Source organism: Dermacentor silvarum, chromosome 6, assembly GCF_013339745.2.
Source record: "Dermacentor silvarum isolate Dsil-2018 chromosome 6, BIME_Dsil_1.4, whole genome shotgun sequence".
NCBI classification, from domain to species: Eukaryota; Metazoa; Arthropoda; class Arachnida; order Ixodida; family Ixodidae; genus Dermacentor; species Dermacentor silvarum.
This window is the reverse complement of record NC_051159.1, coordinates 109,207,570-109,225,299: the sequence shown is the minus strand read 5'-3', so window position 1 is coordinate 109,225,299 and position 17,730 is coordinate 109,207,570. Positions and strand designations below refer to the sequence as shown.

At 44.6% G+C, this 17,730-nt stretch overlaps 1 protein-coding gene across 3 annotated transcripts; it reads right to left on the bottom strand.

The window, feature by feature from the left end:
* Positions 1-2,843: 2,843 nt before the first annotated feature.
* Positions 2,844-15,603, bottom strand: LOC119455840 (zinc finger protein 62 homolog). Of its 3 annotated transcripts, none has more exons than XM_049669352.1 (3): positions 14,669-15,603; positions 9,580-9,630; positions 2,844-9,097 (listed from the first exon to the last, which is right to left on the bottom strand). In XM_049669352.1, exon 3 carries the CDS (start codon positions 9,092-9,094, stop codon positions 5,732-5,734), a length of 3,363 nt encoding a protein of 1,120 aa, XP_049525309.1. In that variant the 5' UTR covers positions 9,095-9,097; positions 9,580-9,630; positions 14,669-15,603; the 3' UTR covers positions 2,844-5,731. The 3 variants fall into 3 exon arrangements, with proteins under 3 accessions (XP_049525309.1, XP_049525310.1, XP_037573260.1); XM_049669353.1 differs by lacking the exon at positions 14,669-15,603 and adding an exon at positions 12,464-12,659; XM_037717332.2 differs by lacking the exon at positions 9,580-9,630 and having other exon boundaries at positions 14,669-15,600.
* Positions 15,604-17,730: the final 2,127 nt, after the last annotated feature.

The window sequence follows — 17,730 nt, the reverse complement described above, 5'->3', positions numbered from 1 at the left end:
CTATTCTGAGCTACTGAAATCTCTATGCACAGAGTTCGAACCAAAATATTACCTTCGAAACGTCTGCCTGGTCGGCACCCATTCTGTAGTTCCTCCAGTTTCCAGTACATCATTTGTTTCCCCCCATTTCGACAGTTCTAATTTTATGGCCTGCATTGTCATTCTATACAGTACCGACGTTACTGTAACTGACCCGCCGTGGTTGCTCAGTGGCTACGGTGTTGAATTGCTGAGCACGAGGTCGCGGGATCGACCACGGCGGCCGCATTTCGATGGGGGCGAAATGCGAAAACACCCGTGTACTTAGATTTAGGTGCACGTTAAAAAACCCCAGGTGGTCCAAATTACCGGAGTCCCGCACTACGGCATGCCTCATAATCAAATCGTAGTTTTGGCACGTAAAACCCCATCATTTCATTTTTTTTAATGTTACTGTAACTGGCCTATACGAGCTCATCCTATCCTTATCACCTTTCTAGATGAGGTTCATCTTGCTGTCACGCCATCTGACTAATTTTCCAGCATCCAGTTTCGGTCTGCGGTGGACTACCCCTAGTGGTCTAAATCGGAGTTGTCTTATACAGTCGCTAATAACCCACAATAAATCTTTAGGGGGCAGAATTCCATGAATAATTTGAATTACTAAGTGCAACGTTACAATGCCTGTGATATGCTTGTGATAAACATACTACATACATACTACAAACATAAACATACGTAGCTCGCAAGGATGTTTTAATTCTCCTTGCGTTCCTCAGTGATGCTACATAATTTGTTAGATGTCTATTGACGTATGTGCATCATCGAGATTGCAAGAGACTCGGGCGAATGTGCTGCCAACACTGATCGCCAGGCTAAACAGGCCAACGCCACTTACACAAGTATTGATTAAAATCGCCGTGCTTCTTGACACGCAAACTTGAATCATCTGAAGGTGCCATGAGAAAGGCTTGTCCGGTGCAGATTATTGAATTAGAAACTCACGGGACATATTTTGAGAGCATGTACTGTAGCCAGTCAATACGTACATACTGCATACGCATTCCTTTATTGTCTGCTCTCCTCGGGGCTGTCACGGGTGATTTCCGATTAAAGCTTTAGGTCGGCCAACGGCTATTGCTGAATTCATTTATTTATTCACCGTCCTGATGCACAGCGCGAGCTTCACGGTTGGAAGTGCTGCACACCTACCGCGCAAATAGTTGCACCCCTTGGTATGCTGATGCATGTTTAGGATGAACAGACATTCAAATTTGTTGCGAATTCTATGTTCTATTTGATTTAGGTGTTGTACAGGCAGCCATCACAGGCTAACAAAATGGACATAATAAAAAGACGACGAAGCTGACAGGCCTATGACGCACAAGCTGAAAAAAAAATTTCCGTTTTGGCACCTGGCCACACAAAAAAAAGTGGTTAATTAAATGGCCCACTTCCTCGCACCACTGGCTGTTCTTCCTGTCCTGGCACAGCATACAGTGTCTAAATCCCATAGGTTGCACTCCTTTGAAAACATAAAAAAAGCAGTGCACATACAAATTGTCGTTTGTGAACCTCCATTACATTTGGCAACCCACTGCAACTAGCAGCAGTGATGTTCTCGCATCTCCTCATTGCCGAGTGCATAGACAGACCTAGCCTTTGCGCAGTGCTTATCTCCAAATCCATGTCGCACTTATGATTGCCAGGTAGCAACCCCCCCCCCCTCCTTCTTTTAAATTCCTCTGAACTGTCAATATTTTTTCAATGTGCACCATCGCTGCCTTGCATCAGCGTGGCTTGTCTTTCTATCTGTAATTCCATCCTTCGATCAGCTTATCTATCATGGTTTATCCTTTTAAAAATCTATGTTTGGCTGTAATTCGCACTATTGCTGTCTAATCTTTCAGGAGCGTAGCAGTTTTTTTCCAGTGAGGATTACACTCCAAAACCTGCCTCAATAAGTAAAACATTAAGTTAGTCGCCTTCAGGTACAGATTAATTCTACCAGTTAAATATTTAAAGCATCATTAAAATCATTAAAAACATCTATAATACAACAGAACAAGAACTTTTATTTTTTTATCAAGTTCTGTTGCCTACAACCGTAGCCTCATAAGGTTCAACAAATGAGTGCTTCATGCCAATGCTGTCAACAAAAGTAGAACAAAAAATATTTGAGGTGCAGTGTACAATGTAAAACAATGCCAAGCCACTGCAGAAATTTTCTTGATGCTGATCATTACTGTAAGGAACAATGAAAGACGAGAACCTAGCATGACAACGTGCTGGCACTCACAATAAGCAACCACACATCCTCCTCTTTCTTTCTATAACAAGTTACACATCTAATACCCGTCTGATTACAGATGGGTGTTAAAATGCACGCAACATGTTTTAAATGCTGCTTTTAGTAGTGCGACAAATTTTGAAGGGTTGTCTTGTCTGTGCGATTGAAAATGGAGTGCATTAAGGTTTTAAGTATTCTATACCATGGGTATGGAGCAACATCTAGAGAGGTAAAGAGGAAAGTAAGACAACAAATAATTAGCAAAACAATGCTTCAGTGTTCTGCAGCATAACCAGTATTCTAACCGTCTCAAAAATGAAATTTGGCCGGTATTTCGTTTTTAAACCTTCCTCTTTCAATGCATGTCAGTGACAAGTTCTGCTGCCATTCTTAGCAGGAAGTTCATGCAAAAAGTACTTTGTTAAAATTCACCTTAGGTGGCTTCGTATTGGCGATTCTGATTATGAATTGAAAAAAAATTAACACTATGTAAGAAGTTATTGCTCTATAATATAGATTTGTGTGTATAATGGCTCAGCCACCAATGTGCAGAAAAGAAAAATAAATACAACACTACTCTCCTAGAAGTCATTTATTATCTCAGTGTTACATCACCTCATAAAAGATTTGAATACCCTGTATGCAAAAATGCTTTGTATATAAAATGGAATTAAATAAATACACAAAACAGTGTAAATACGTGATTGCCGTATTTTAAATCAAGTCACTTGGATTCTGATAAATGTATCTTTTTTTTCTAGAGTCAGCTCTGTTGAAGAGTGGTTCAGATATGCAGCCAGAGCTCGTACAGAAAAGCTCACACACCATGGCGCCCAAAGGGTCATCTTCAACAACTCTATTATCATCACATATTGAACGATTGTAGTTTCACTATGGCCTGCAGAGATTGAAACAATGTGCTGATTGGCTTGTTTGATCTGCTGATTGACTTTAGTATGTCTGTGTATTTATTCCTAGATGTAAATGCGCACCAACCCTTCCTCAGGACTATGTGCACACACCCTGTGAAAGGACGATTGTACTCATCACTCACTCATCTCACGCTCTGTGTGTGTGATTACATTAGAGAGCATGTGTCACACACCAACAAGGAACTCTGAATAGCACAGTGACAAGGACACAGATAGGCTTCACAGAATTACACCTTCATGAAAGAACAATGACATCCCTCAACAAAGCACTGGTGTACTTAACAAAAACCTTGAAGAACGCCACGCAATCAAAACTAACCATACTGCAGATCCGGCCCATGGCAAAATATCTGCATTGCAGTCATGGCAAGCGAAGATACTCCTGCTGACTCAATAAATGAATGACACGTGGCTGCTCAGACCATGTGAACCACAGTGACACAGGTGAAAACCATTTCAGCAAGTCAATATAAAGCTGTTATATCAGCAGCAGCAATCTTGGTTGCATGGAAAGGTGAAATGCCACAGTAGGTCAAAATGGTCCGAGCAGCCATCACATTCTTCAGTGCTGAACAACATTTAAGTACAGCCGGTACCAATGAGTGCACCAACAACAGACTGAAAAAAAAAAGCAGGAAAGGGGGGCACTGTCCTGCCAGTGTTTATGCTCATGAAAATGAAAAATAAGACAATAAGAAATCAGCCACGATTTAAACAAAAAAAGCAGGAACAGCCTGGACTGCTGACCTCCACTTCTAGGAATCATCAACCATGCAAATGTAACAATAGTGAAACATCCCAAATAATAAAGAAAAAGAAGCTATCTATTCTTCCATAAATATATTAAATAAAAACTCAACACGACTAGCTATACCACAAGTGTTGTCGTTGCCTTTGTGGAATTTAATGGTGCACGTTCCCACTTTGGAATGATGGCATAAAAACATTGAGAATGCAACACACATGCAAATAAAGAAAACCCACAAGAAAAAGCTGTACTTCCCCCTTGGCAAGCTTCACATTTCTACTAAAGCACCGGTGCAAAAATAGTTGCTCAGTCTCATCTGAGCATAAACTAGAATGTCAAGAAAAAGTGCAAGGAATACATGATATATATATTATACTCTGATGAAGTCCATTAGCATGCGCAGCAAAATGCAGTGGTACCATTCAAATGTCACACGCTGAGAAATAGTGAACTAAGGAGAAATAAATATGATGTCACCTAATAGAGACTAGGCTTGCAAGGGACACTAACATTAGGACATCGGTAGTTTCTGAACACAAGGATGATGTAAAATGGACACAATAGCCAAGAGAAAGAAAGTGTGCAGTAGACTGCCAAACCAGCCCGAAACATTAAATTATGCTGACAAATGGTTGCCGTGTCATGGCAACAGTATTGAGAAGCTGCCGACAATGATATGCTGCAATGCTGTGTCAACGATAAACTAGATTTTGTGTGTCACAGCATAGGAGAGAAAACAGACCACGCCAATGGAATGAAAAAGAAGAGCAAGCGCATAGGCATGTAATGCTTGTAGTATTAGGTAAAATCAAGAAAAACAAACGCTAATTGAAGCTTTTCATTGTACTGCACAAGCATCTCATAAAAACCCCATATAAAGGTTCAGGTTCCCTTTAACTTGGCAAAACACGTTGGCAGAATTCATAAAGTGCTGACTATGTCTCTCAGCGTGTAATAAAGATGCTGATCTAATGTGTTTGAGTGGTCAGAGACAGTCAGGCACCTGGTAAGCTCATATATTACAACTATATTACCCTGTGCAATAAAGGTGAACCCTCCAACAATGACGCACACCAAGGCAATTTCCCACCAACACACAAAGTGAAAAATAAAGAGGACACTGCTGAGTAAACACCGCTTCAGCCAGTTGTGAAGTACACCTAGTGAATAGTTTGTACAAGGTATATTGACTTATTCAAAACAGCACTAAGCACTCCAACCAGACACTAAGATATCACGATTCCAGTGCAACACATAAATGCACCATGGGCAGGAAAGAGTGGGGCCGAAGGTACATACTCTCACACTAGATGGCAAGAGCTCTTTGGAATATGCCGTACAAGTACGTTACCAGAACATTTTCTTTCCCTTAAAAATAGATATAGTATATATTTATATATATATATATATATATATTATAAGCAACATCTGTGTGTATACGAGTAACCGTGATCTTCTTACTCTCAACAGGTATAGTAGTAGAAAACTGACATGCTCTTTTTTTCAGTCTGTTCAAAGCCTCTTGGAACGTTCAGCTAGTGTGGTTCTCTGCTTCTGGCTTGTTGGTCCTTAAAGCAGCTCGCCACCATGGCTGTCCTTGTAATGTAGAGTAGCAAATGGCAAAGTGTGAAGGCTTCTTACAGGGCTTCTTTCTGGTCAAATGCACCTTGCACAAAAAAGTCTGAAGAAAAAGAAGCAAAGCAGAGCCACCTGGCTTCAATGAAACAATAAATACAACAACAACCTAGAGCACCGGTAGAGGAAAGGCTTGCTGCTGCTGGATCAGACTTCTGCACCATTCTTGTGCTGATGGGATTGCACATGTTTGTCATATTGGTCCTTCCGGTAGAAAATGCGCTCACACTCGCCACATGTGTGAGTGCTAAGGCCAAGATGTTGCCTCCGGTGCCGCTTCCAGCTGCTGTAGTGTGTGAAGAGCCTTTTGCAGTCGTCGCACTTGAGCACCACATTGGAGGAGCTGCCACCACCAGCTGTCCCTTGGTCACTCGCAGGGGAACCCTTGGGTTCCCGTTCATACCACCCTGGGTCAGATGCTGCCTGGTCATCGGTCTCACTAGCGCTGTTTTTGCAGATTGCGGCATCAGCACTTTTCTCCCATGGGTAGTCTGAACAGGTGAGAGGAGACCTTCTTTCCCCAAGAAGTGTCTTGAGGATGTTGCCATTGCGGTCAAATGTTGATGGGGAGCTGCGTCTTTTGGCTGTTGTGAGTGCCGAGCGCAGCTGTGAATATGGTTCAGGAGTCTCAGACTTTATCGGAATCATAGTAATTTCACCATTTTTTGGTAGGAGCTCAATGATGTCCTTGGACAGCTTCTGCTTCCCTTCACCATTGAGTGAAGCATCCTCTTTTTTTCGAACTGCATGACCAATGGGTCTATGAGGAGGAAAGCCTCTTTTTGCTTCTTCAATGAGGATTTCACTTCTTGTCTTCACACGCCTATCAGCAGTTAGGTTGACCGACTCCCCATTTGGCAAGGCAGAATTGTGTTTAACTTCAACACCCTTGGTGGTTCCATTACGACACCAGTTTAGAAAAGCTTCTCGAACATTTTGGAAAGGCTCAGAATTCCCCATCAGGGGCACCAGCGATTTGGAAGGAGTCTCAGGAACTACAAGGTTCCCCACCTTTGACATATGTGAAAGCACATGCTTTTCCATAACATCTCGTGGCCCACACGCATCACAGGCGTCGCAACAATACCAATCCACCAAGAGATGGTTGAGCTCCTGGTGCACATGTGCATTATGAGGATCATCAAATGTTCGCAGGCACAGGTTGCAAATTGACTTATCACTACAAATGTGCATCGAATCAGCAAGTGGTTCACAGCATTTTAAGCACTGTTTGGTAACTGTCCCATGTAGGTTTTTCTCTACATCAGAAGAGTAAACACCGCTTCCTGAATCGCCCACAATATTGATGATGCTGTGAATTTCTCTAAAGTGAATTATCATCTGCTGTAAATCAAGAAAATGCTCTTGGCACCATCCACAGTGGTAACGCCCTTTGTCAAGTTCACAAGCATTACTATCTATGCCTACTTTAGCAGGGGTTACAAATTCTTCCAAGCTTTTCTTCTCAATGTTACTCATGCCTGACTTGCTTTGGGCTGATATGTCAAAACTTGGCAGCATTGTGCTGTGCTTATCAAGAACATGCTCCACAAGTGCGTTTCCATCTTCCAGAGTTAAATCACAGCAGCAACAAGTGTGGCTTTGTGATTGCACCAACTCCTTATGGACTGATTCAACATGTTTGCTCAGCATGCCTGTTTCTTTGAAACAGCGGCCACAATAACGACAGATGTGTATGATCATATGCTCTTGAAGGTGCTTCTTGGTAGGAAACTTGGCAGAGCATAAAGTGCATACCTCTAAAGCCAAAAAAGTGTGGGGCATACCAGTCAGCCCACCCCCATCCTCCTTTTCATCCTGACTAGAAGAATCTTTACCCTGCTCCAAAGTTTTCGAAATGGCAGACACGTCATCCTTACATTGATGGTCATAGTAAGACTGTTCGTCTGGAAAGAACTGAAAGCACACTAGGCACGTATATTTGTCAGCCGCAGAGTTAAGGGAGTCTGCATCCCCATTCAAGCCAACGAGAACTGTGTCTTCAGAATTGGCATCACAGTCCTGGTTTCCTTGGTCAAGCTTCTTGGCGCAAAGCACTGCTTCCTCAGCTGTCTGCTGAGGTGGTGTCTGGCCCATGAGCTCAGGCAGCATGGTATATTTTGATGGTCTACCTCTTCGAGAGCGAACTATTGTATTCTTGTCATACTCCTCTGGGAGCTTAGAATGTGAAGATAAAAAATGGGAAGACAGATCAGAAGCACCTTCAGCAATATGTCCACAGACAAAGCACTTGAACTGATCACCAGAAAGATGCTTCTTCTTGTGAGTTGTCAATGACTCGGATCGGAAGAAGCTCATGCAGCAGTGTTCACAGGTGTAGGGACGCACACCTGTGTGCATCTTCTTATGCCTTAGATAGCTGCTACGGTTAATGAAAGTCTTCTTGCAGACTTCACAGAGGAAGACACCCCTTTTGGTAGGATCACACAGCCCAGTACCGGGAAATGCTGGACTAAAAGGAGATCCTGTTGCCAACTCAGCTGCTTTGGTTTCCTTCTTTACTTTTTGTGCTTCTGAAGACAGCATGCCTTGGAGGCTAAACTCTGACAGCATGCCGTGGAAGACTTCCTTAGCTACCTCTTCAATTTTAATTCGCTTTGTATCATCTGCTTCAGGTGTGGGTGCTTTTGGGGCCCAGACACGTTTTCTCCCATGCCTATCCTCCTTGTGTTTCATGAGCTGAGCCTTTGTCCCGAATACTTCAGAACACAAGTTACACATCCACTGGTGTTTGGTTCCATTCAAAGTTTTGGCACTGCCTGCATCTCCGTTGTCAGCTAGACTAGAATCTGTGCTCTCCTTGATAGGCTGGAGAGACAGTGAGTCGAGCACAATGGTTTCAACAGGTGGCTTTCCAGCAGTGTCGCCCGCAAGGTCAACATCACCTGTAACACTGGAGGCAAACCGATGTTTGGTGCGAATGTGCTCCTTCAGGGTGTCACTGTTCTTTAGCCACATCTCGCAGACGGTGCACTGGCACATGTTCTGCATCATGCTGTTGTGGATCTTCTCATAGTGCTTTATCCAGAGGTAGCGCCGAAAAAACTGCTTTCCACAAATGTCGCATGTATACCGATGCCCACACGAGTGCATGCGCAAGTGCCTGCGGTAGCTGCCATAATTTGTGAATGTCTTGGGGCACAGCTTACATAGGTGTAGTGTTTTGCCGTCAGGCAAAGAACTCGTTGAAGGAGAGTCCTCTCGGATGGGGCTTTCACCCTCAGCAGCATCCTCAGTTACCTCCATGGTGGAAGGAGCTTCACAATCTCTGGCTTTCTCTGGTGAAGGGCTCCCTTCTTCCTCAGATTCTCTTGAAACCGAGTAGTCCTCGGAGAAGCATTCCAGGCAGTGCTGCTGCAGCTCTGTTGGGCTGCTGAAGGACGTCCAGCAAAGGCCACAAACATGCTTTGGCGCATCACCTCCATCACTGGCATTGCTGCTGCTGTTGTGGTTTTTGCTGCTGCCAACGTCCATATTGCCATCTGGCATGATCTGCAGAAAGAGGAATTGCACATCAATTAATGAATGTAGTGTAGAAAACTACTGCAATACATACAAATGCATAGTACCATATGATAAAGGCACAGAACATCCACAGCTACTGGCACCATAAAATTAGCTTTGTTTCCGATCCTCCTAATACTAAAAATGTGACACTTGTTTGCTCCACTTGTCCAATTTATTTCCCTTCTGCTTAAAACTTCTTGTGTTCTAGCTCTGCTGGGCACAGCATATTCTTCTAATAATCCAGCAAAGTGGCAAAAACATCTGAACACGTGCGTGTTTCTGCTGGCAGACACTTTATTAATTTAGGAATATTTTTTTCTTTACCCAGCAGCAACAGTATGCACAGGCATATTCAGCAAAGCTAAGCTCAGTACACTAAATGGGTCTGCACATTACTTACAACGGTGCTTCAAGCAATAAATGAAACACAAGAAAACTGCACCGGTCAGTTATGAAAGCAAGCTTACCAATATTTTTCCTTATTGCTTTTAATATCCACGCACGTCTCAATCATCACACTAAAAATGCAATAGAGACAAAACACTGATGTCGTTTGCGTATTAATCGGGCGACAAAATTCACAGCGTGTCTAATTAACTAGCCCTAAAAGGTCAGTGGTGTTGAGCATATCACATAGGAGACTTTTAGAAAAATATAACTGAAACAAAATGTGTTAAGCATGATTTTCCTGTTTGCCAACACCACAAGTGGTAAAATGATGGTAGCATTAAACATACACTAAAGAGAAACACTAAAACAGCTTAGACTGATAAAGCAACAGTTTAAAATTCTATTTGTGTTATGTTGCAGGAGTATGCTTATAAAAAGAGAAAATGAAGGTCAAGATTCCCTTTTTTCTCTTAATTTTGTACCGAAACCCCAGTGCCAGTATTTCAGTGTGACATATCACAGATTTCAATCTATTTTTACGTATTTGGGCCGTTGTAGTTAAGTAAATGTTCTTGAAACTTGCTGAGTTCAGCCTTTGGTTCTTCTAAACTACAAAATAGTGCATCTTTACAGATAAAAAATTAACTACACCCAAGCAGCATCATTGAAATCCACAACACCATAAACAGCTCGGCCGGGAACTTCAATCCAGAGTTGCTACCCAACTTTCATTGTAACAACTTTAAGGCTTACCAAGTGTTTTCACATGGCAAGAGTTGCCTTTGTATTGTAGGATAATTAACTAATAGAATTCGAACTATATTTCTCTTTAGTATCTTTTTAAGTGAAGGTGTTAAAGGAGCAACCAGTCATTCAAATCACTAATTGGATTGTAACTGTTAAATTTTTCATAGCAAACTGTGATTGATGAAAGAACACGAAAGAAATGGGCATAAGGTTACACAAAAAAGCACACAAAGCATAAGAAAGAAGTGTAATGATTGTTTTTTTTTTTTTTACTGTGATCACCCCCTAGGTCTGGATGGGGAGCTGCGTCTTTTGGCTGTTGTGAGTGCCGAGCGCAGCTGTGAATATGGTTCAGGAGTCTCAGACTTTATCGGAATCATAGTAATTTCACCATTTTTTGGTAGGAGCTCAATGATGTTCTTGGACAGCTTGGTTAAGACCACTGGTTAATTGTTAAAGTGGTTAAGACCATTGGTTAAGACCATTGGTTAAGACCACTGGTTAATGTTAAAGTGGTTAAGACCACTGGTTAATTTGTGATTCATGTGTTTATTCAAGGTTATTGGTTTGCACATGTAATATTTATCACGTCAAGCCAATACAACAGGATCAATGAATATAATAAGCCAGTCAGTTGCTCCAACATCTTTTTTATAATTTCAGCTAATCTCATGCTTTATGCAACTACCCGCAGAAAAGTAGTGGCAGCATGTCAGCAAGTTTTGTAGTAGAATTCCAATGACTCACTTTTTTTGCTACACAGGCAAAGACAATGAATCAAAAGTGAAGAACTACATGCTGAATAGCCATGTGTTGTATGATTCCTCTGGGTCAAAACACAGACGATATCAAAATGAGCCTAAATAAGCAGTATGGTTTCTACAGAGTTAAAAAGGGTACGTGTTAGTAGACCATTAAATAAAAAATTATCTCTGAATGCTGTCCATTCCAAATGCAAATGTAACCTCTACCACGAACATTCATAGCTAAGTTTGTCAAAAACACGGATGCTCAATGGTCAAAGCCTCATTGCCATCACTGATTAGCATGCCACTTCATAGTTTGCAATGACAGCAATAACGCTTATGCTGCTTTCTGCATCCCTCTTAGCACATGTGCATCAGGAAGCCTGAGAGAGCTAAAAAGGACTCACAATGGTAAGAACATGCACATTATTTTTAACCATAATAAAACTGTGCCCAGAACCATGAACGACTGGAAAATCTCTCCAAGTGGCTCAAAAAACACACTATGACAGATTGTAAATTCAAAGGGCATGGTCACCCTGCTTCCCTAACCACACAAGACATTTACCGCCTAAAAGCAACAGCTGTAGAGGTTAGTAGAGCAAGCATACTAATTATAGAGCATAAAAGTAAAGGAGAGCTGGAAATGCTTGATCCTCAAGTTTCCAGAAGCAGTCAATGACACAAAAAGAAGAAAATTAGGAAAATTCAAGCATGCAAGACCCATGCCAAGCATAGATTTTGTCTGCCAGTCACTTCCTCACCTGTGTAATTAATTATTACCTCCACACAATCCGCAAAACTCAGCTTCAGAAGGCTACACTTAACATCTGACACCAGTAGCGCACCCAGGATCTCTGCCAGGGGGGGGTTGACAGTTTGCCAATACCATCTAAACAGCACTAATTTCAATTTGGGAATTTGTAAAATTCCCAAATTGAAATTGAATTTTTTTGCAATGGGAAATTGTAAAAAAAATTCACTTTTTGCGAGTGTGCAGACGATTGCGCGTCTTACATCTTAGTTGCAGTACTCAAATGCGCAAGGAAAGAAATGGGGTTAAACAAAAGGAGGGGTTAAGTCGGCCTCAGGGGGGGTTACAACCCCGAAACACCCCCCGTCGGTGCGCCACTGACACTAACTGCTCCTCCTACCTATGGCCAGCAGACCGGCTAGGTGAGGCCAGCTGCCATCTATTTCATGGAGCCCAAAACCCTACAACACACTGCCACACTGTCCAAGGTACGCATGACGCTGAAAGCTGGGTCAGTAGATACATGTGCTGTGCCTCCCTGTCTGGCTAGCCTGGCTGAACTTATTTTTATTTTTCACTCGTTGCCCTCGCCCACACCTGTGCATGGTACCCGTACACCTGTGCCCTGTTTTCTGCGCTCCCTTGTTGCTTAATGCAAGCACTGCATATACGCCAGAGATATGATGCATTATGTACTCTGAAATTACTTTGTACCTCAACTGCTTTGGGTTCAGTATTTCCCTCCATGCCATTTGTTTGGGAATGCTCCATGTCATAACAAGGCACAGCGGAGTCAAGCATTGTTAAAAATATATATATATATATGACTGAAAAAGAAAGATGGCCAATGATAATGGTTATATGTTAACAAAAGCATACAAGAGTGTGAAGCTGTGCTAGTTGGATGAGCCCTGTTGGTTGAGTGCTGATGTACATCTTTCTGTAGTCCAGTGCCTGTGCTCTTTTTTTTTTCTTCTTTTCAGAATGTTGACAACTACACCCTGTTGCATATATGAAAGCTGCAAGTATATATGAGCTATATAAGCGACCTGCAATGTTGTGGACCAAAATGTTTTGTTCATGATGCACAAATAGAGGCAAACCACTACTGCCTCACGCTCTTCCACCAAAGGTGCTGTAGTGGTGTGCCACAACATCAGTGCCACAACAATACTTTTACATTATTATACACAGCACCACCATTTATACTCAAATAAAATACTAGTCAATATTATGATGAATATCCAATACATAATTACCTGAGAATGCAATTTCACATTGCCTTATGCTGATATAGTGAAAGTGCTGCATACCCAAAAGTGACTTTCTAAGCCTGAATGATGACATGCCAATGTCATAGGCTTTGCCAAACGTGGAAACAGAAAAGCATGTTCTTGTTTATTTAACTTCCCCTTATGTTTCAACTTGTTGACAGCAAATGTTAGTAAAATTTTGCGTAAGAAACAGCAGAAGACATTCATGGAATTTTCTCGGACAGAAACAATCAGTACTTATCTATTTAGTTCTTAGAAGTGCAATAAGCCAAACGAAACTTTAGTAATGGAGTTTATCGCTTTCCATGTTGCATATAAGGTCACAAGATCAATTTGCTCACTATGACTTCCTTATGCAAAATAAATATACTTAATTCTAAGGTTATACAGTGGACGGTAGAGACTGCTTCATGGATGAAAGGTGAAAAAACAAATGAAAAGAGCTCCTGTACTGCATATTTATTTGTTTTTCTGGTACATTGTTACGTAGGAGTTCTATTCCTCACTTTTTTATGCAGAAGGCATATAGTACACCAGGGAATCTGTTTAAAGGGTACACAAGAATTAATCACAGCAAAGTAAAATGAAAAATACATAGATCTACTTTGAAATACATTAGCAACCCACAAATTGTGAGCTTAATTTCAAGTGACAATAGGGCCAGTGTAATATTCGGTGGTAACTCTCGGATACTCTCATGGTAATTGCAGACAAGAACCGGTCCCTACTAATTCAACCATTTCATAGTGCTACATTGATCATGACTGCTAAATCATTTAGCTGCTACTACAATCAAGAGCAATGACAGAATTCACTTACAAGCAAACGCTTTAACATTGGCCTGAATAGGAAAAAAAAAAAAAACGATGCATAAAGTAATTCACGAAATCGCTACAATGAAGCAACTTCTGAAGGTTTCGCGATTATTCCCTCGTTCAATAAAATTGCATTTTAGCATCATTTCGTGTACACGCATAAGTCCGCAATCTGAGTCGGCTTCCCGACAAAAAAAAAAAAAAAAGAATGGAAGAAAATAAAGAAAGGCGGATGGGAAAGGATGCGAAGTGTATATTACGCCCCGCGTTTATGAAAAAGGCACGTAGCGATCGCGTCGGCAAAACATCCGCACGTATGCGAAAGAATGACCGTTCCTCAAGACTCTCCTTGCCTGTGCAGACACACCACTCATCAATTCCGAAGGAAAACGGGATCTATCGTTGCGGTTAAAGCGACGATAAGGAGCAAATTAAAAGCAATCCTAAGCTGAACGGGGCCATCAATCACTTGAGGTAACGCAGAGAAATGATGAGAGGGGGCCAATGGGCTTTCACCATCGAAGAGCTAATGGGGGGGACACCGCACGGTACACGAACACCCACTTATGATCCGGCGAGGACGCTCACGGTAAATACGGCGTGGCCCATTAATTATGCCGGCTGGCCGCCGCTGACCACGCAGCGGCATCGCGCGCCGGTAAATAATGACCAGCGGCACGATCAGCGTCCGGCGCGGCGCGCGAGCCGATCGCCAGGGCTGGGCCGCCGGCCCGAAGAGCGGAGTCGCCATCATAACGGCACCAGCGCGGCGGCTAGTGGTCACGGGGTCCCCCGGGCGGCCAAGCACTGGCCGTGAGAGGAGCACTCACCTTGGCAGCGGCTCGCGGCAAGACTGGTCGTCGAACCACCTAGACGACGACGACCCGCAGTTCGTCTCGGACCGCACATAAGTAACACGACGGCGCTCGCTGGTGGTAGGCCGTAAATACGCCTCGTCGTCTTCGGTGCCGCCGCCGGCGCAGACTCGACCGGGCGCAGCGGCAGTCGTCGTTCGCCAGCAACACCTGTGCCTCGCCGCCGTCGCTGCCTGCGGCCGCCGCGCGCCACCCCCGTGAAGCAGCACCACCCTGGTAGTCGTGATCGCTGGCGCCATCTAGCTAGCGCTGCGAGCCCAGATGGCCGACCGGTTTAATGCGCCACGAGAAGCACCGGCGTCGAGAGGGTGAGGAGGCGCACGCACGCAGCACCACGGGGGAGAGGGGAGGGAGGCTGGCCGCCCGGCGCACACGCCGCACACACTTGCTTGAGCTCGGGCGCCGCAGCTCGGAGCCGGAGACCACGCGGCCGGAGCTCGAAGCTGGCGAGCCCTCGGGCGAGCGGCACGACGCTTGCGCAAGAGCCGCCGCCTCACCTCTCGCAGGCGGCAACCGAGCGGCGGCCACTGCAGCGCGCCGCGATGGCCACTGCGCCGTCGGTTGTCGACATCGTGACAGCGGGCGACGCCAGCCGCGCGCTTCGCTCCGCGCGCCCCGGCGCGAGATTGCTGCGCGCTTGCTTGTTTGTGCTTTGACTCGAGACAGCGGCACTGCTACGACTGCAGCAGGAGGCGAGCTGGTGCGGCGGCGGCGTTGCGACGCCTAGCTGGCTTCGCCGAACCTTGGCATTTTGATTACGGCCCGTCGAGCTGCGACGCAGGCATGCATGGCCTGCGCGTGTATGGTGCGGTGTCTTGACGTGACGGCCGGATGTGGTCCATGGCCGGGTGGCACCCTCCGGTCCGCCGCTAAGCTTCCTCCCAAACCCCCACACGCGCCGGGTTGGTACCTTACGTCAGCCGAAGAGAATCATGCGAGGGCGCTTTACGCTTACCACACGACCTTTTGTATTGTGCGCCTGTCTTGCGCTCTAATGCGCGCGCGCACTGACAAGTGAGACCACGGCGACGATGTTGAAATGGGAACCTGTATGCAGCACCACTCTGGCCTTACAAATAGTGCCCTTTGCAGTTTTATTTAATAAAAGCAAGCTAGAGTGGTTTGGAGCGCTCTTTAACTCACTCTGACACAAATCGATCAACAAGAAAATTATTCTTTCTCGGACCGCATCGCTACACATTCATCGGTTTCTGATTCGCTCCCCTTCGAAAAACAAGACTCCTGGTCGAAGTTTTGAATGAAACCTTACTTATTGGCGAATGACGGCAGTTGTCTAAGTGTTCGCCACTGGAGACCAAGGAATTGGCGACCGAGCAATATGCTATCGCGGTCGTTCGTCTCAATTGGCACTGGCGAAGCAAACTGTTCGTGTCTTGAACTTCCTTTCATGTATCGCTAAAAAATGCGAGAGGAAACGATCTGATTCAAGGAATCCGCTTGCGCTACGTGATACACACGGTAGCTCTTCGCTCAGGACATGTCACCTTCTACATTGCCCTGCCCCCGGCTCTATGCGCACCTCACAGCGACGTCACTTCCTGTCATGGCTAGTCAAAGCTGCTCTTCGTAACCCCTCGGAGCGAGCGAACAATGCGAGCTCTTCGTCAGTCTCGTGCAGGATGTATTGGCTGGCTTTCCTAGAACAATGGCCCGCACACGCTCAAAATCGTCTGCGGTGCCAAAGTCACGCTACTTGAGATTTCAAAGGCTGGAGACACTGGCGCGTGCTGCAGAAAGCTGTCTGGAGGAGGATAAAGATCGCTTTGGCCAAGTTTTGCTTTGTTTTCTTGCTGGTTGGTTCGCATAGCTCGCAGACGCAGTTGCGTAGTAGGTATCTCGCGCGTGCTTTTGGGGAAAGCGCGCACAGTACAATGTAAGTGAGAATTAGGAGTGCGAAGAATTAGAATATTTATTTTTGTTTCGGGAATCTCTTTCAGAATTTAGCGGTATGTCATTATGTATTGAAGCATACACTACCGTTATTGTCGAATATCTTGGCGTATTGCTATTTCTGGAGTCCGTACGAAGAAAGGCCCATACATCCGCTGACATTTGGTCCCTCACCTGCCACTTCAGGCTCCTTGTAGTGAAACTGTTGCTCGGAAGGTGGAATTGTTGCGGCGCTGTGGAAGGGCTTACTGAGCGAGCGTGAGAAACAGATAATGCTGTTGGTGCTGCTAAGACTTTCTTCGACCTAAAAACAGCTACAGCTATTGTTTTGATGAGGATTTATTACCTCGATTTCTTCAGCGTTTCATGTCTTATTTTGTTTTGGAGGAGGATCGCTATTTCAATGCGTGCCTTTGCGGGGTTATGTGAGCTCCAGTTTTCAGTAACATTACCATCATCAAACCCACACATAACTATGACGTTATATGACATCATAGTATATGACGTTACTCTGCTGAGAACGAAGATGCGGGCTCGATTCCTGGACGCGGCGGTCTCATTTCGATGGCGGCGGAATGCAAAAACGCTAGTGTACTGTTGCGAGGTCCGAGCGGCCACGAAGGTTCCATGGATGGTGCCGTGCCAGGTGCCGGAGAAGGGGCGGTCCAGAGAGATCAGAAAAGGGTTTTATATGTAACTGTACGTGGTATTTTACACGAAGGGCTCCATGATTCTTGGAGCCGTCTACATGCTAACGTCTTAGCATGTCCTAGCGTTTACATCTCCGAGCATCTCCACAACACACAAGCACCGCTTTTTATCAGTTCATTTCCTTCTTTCAGTCGTCAAGGGATTTTACTGTCGTTCTTCTCGGCCATTCACAGACGTCGACCGTTTGCAAAATCCCGCCCATCATATGGCGCCGTTCCGCCAGGCTTCGATCGCCCCCGCATACCAGGCAACGGGTGGCACCTTGGGAACCAAACGTCGAAGCTGTTCCCACGGAAATGCTTGACGTTGGCATCTTGGAAGAATTAGTGACTTCTCCGTGACGGTCAGCTTGTCAATCAGGGGACTGGCCTTCGCGGAAGCTACCGCCGAGCCCC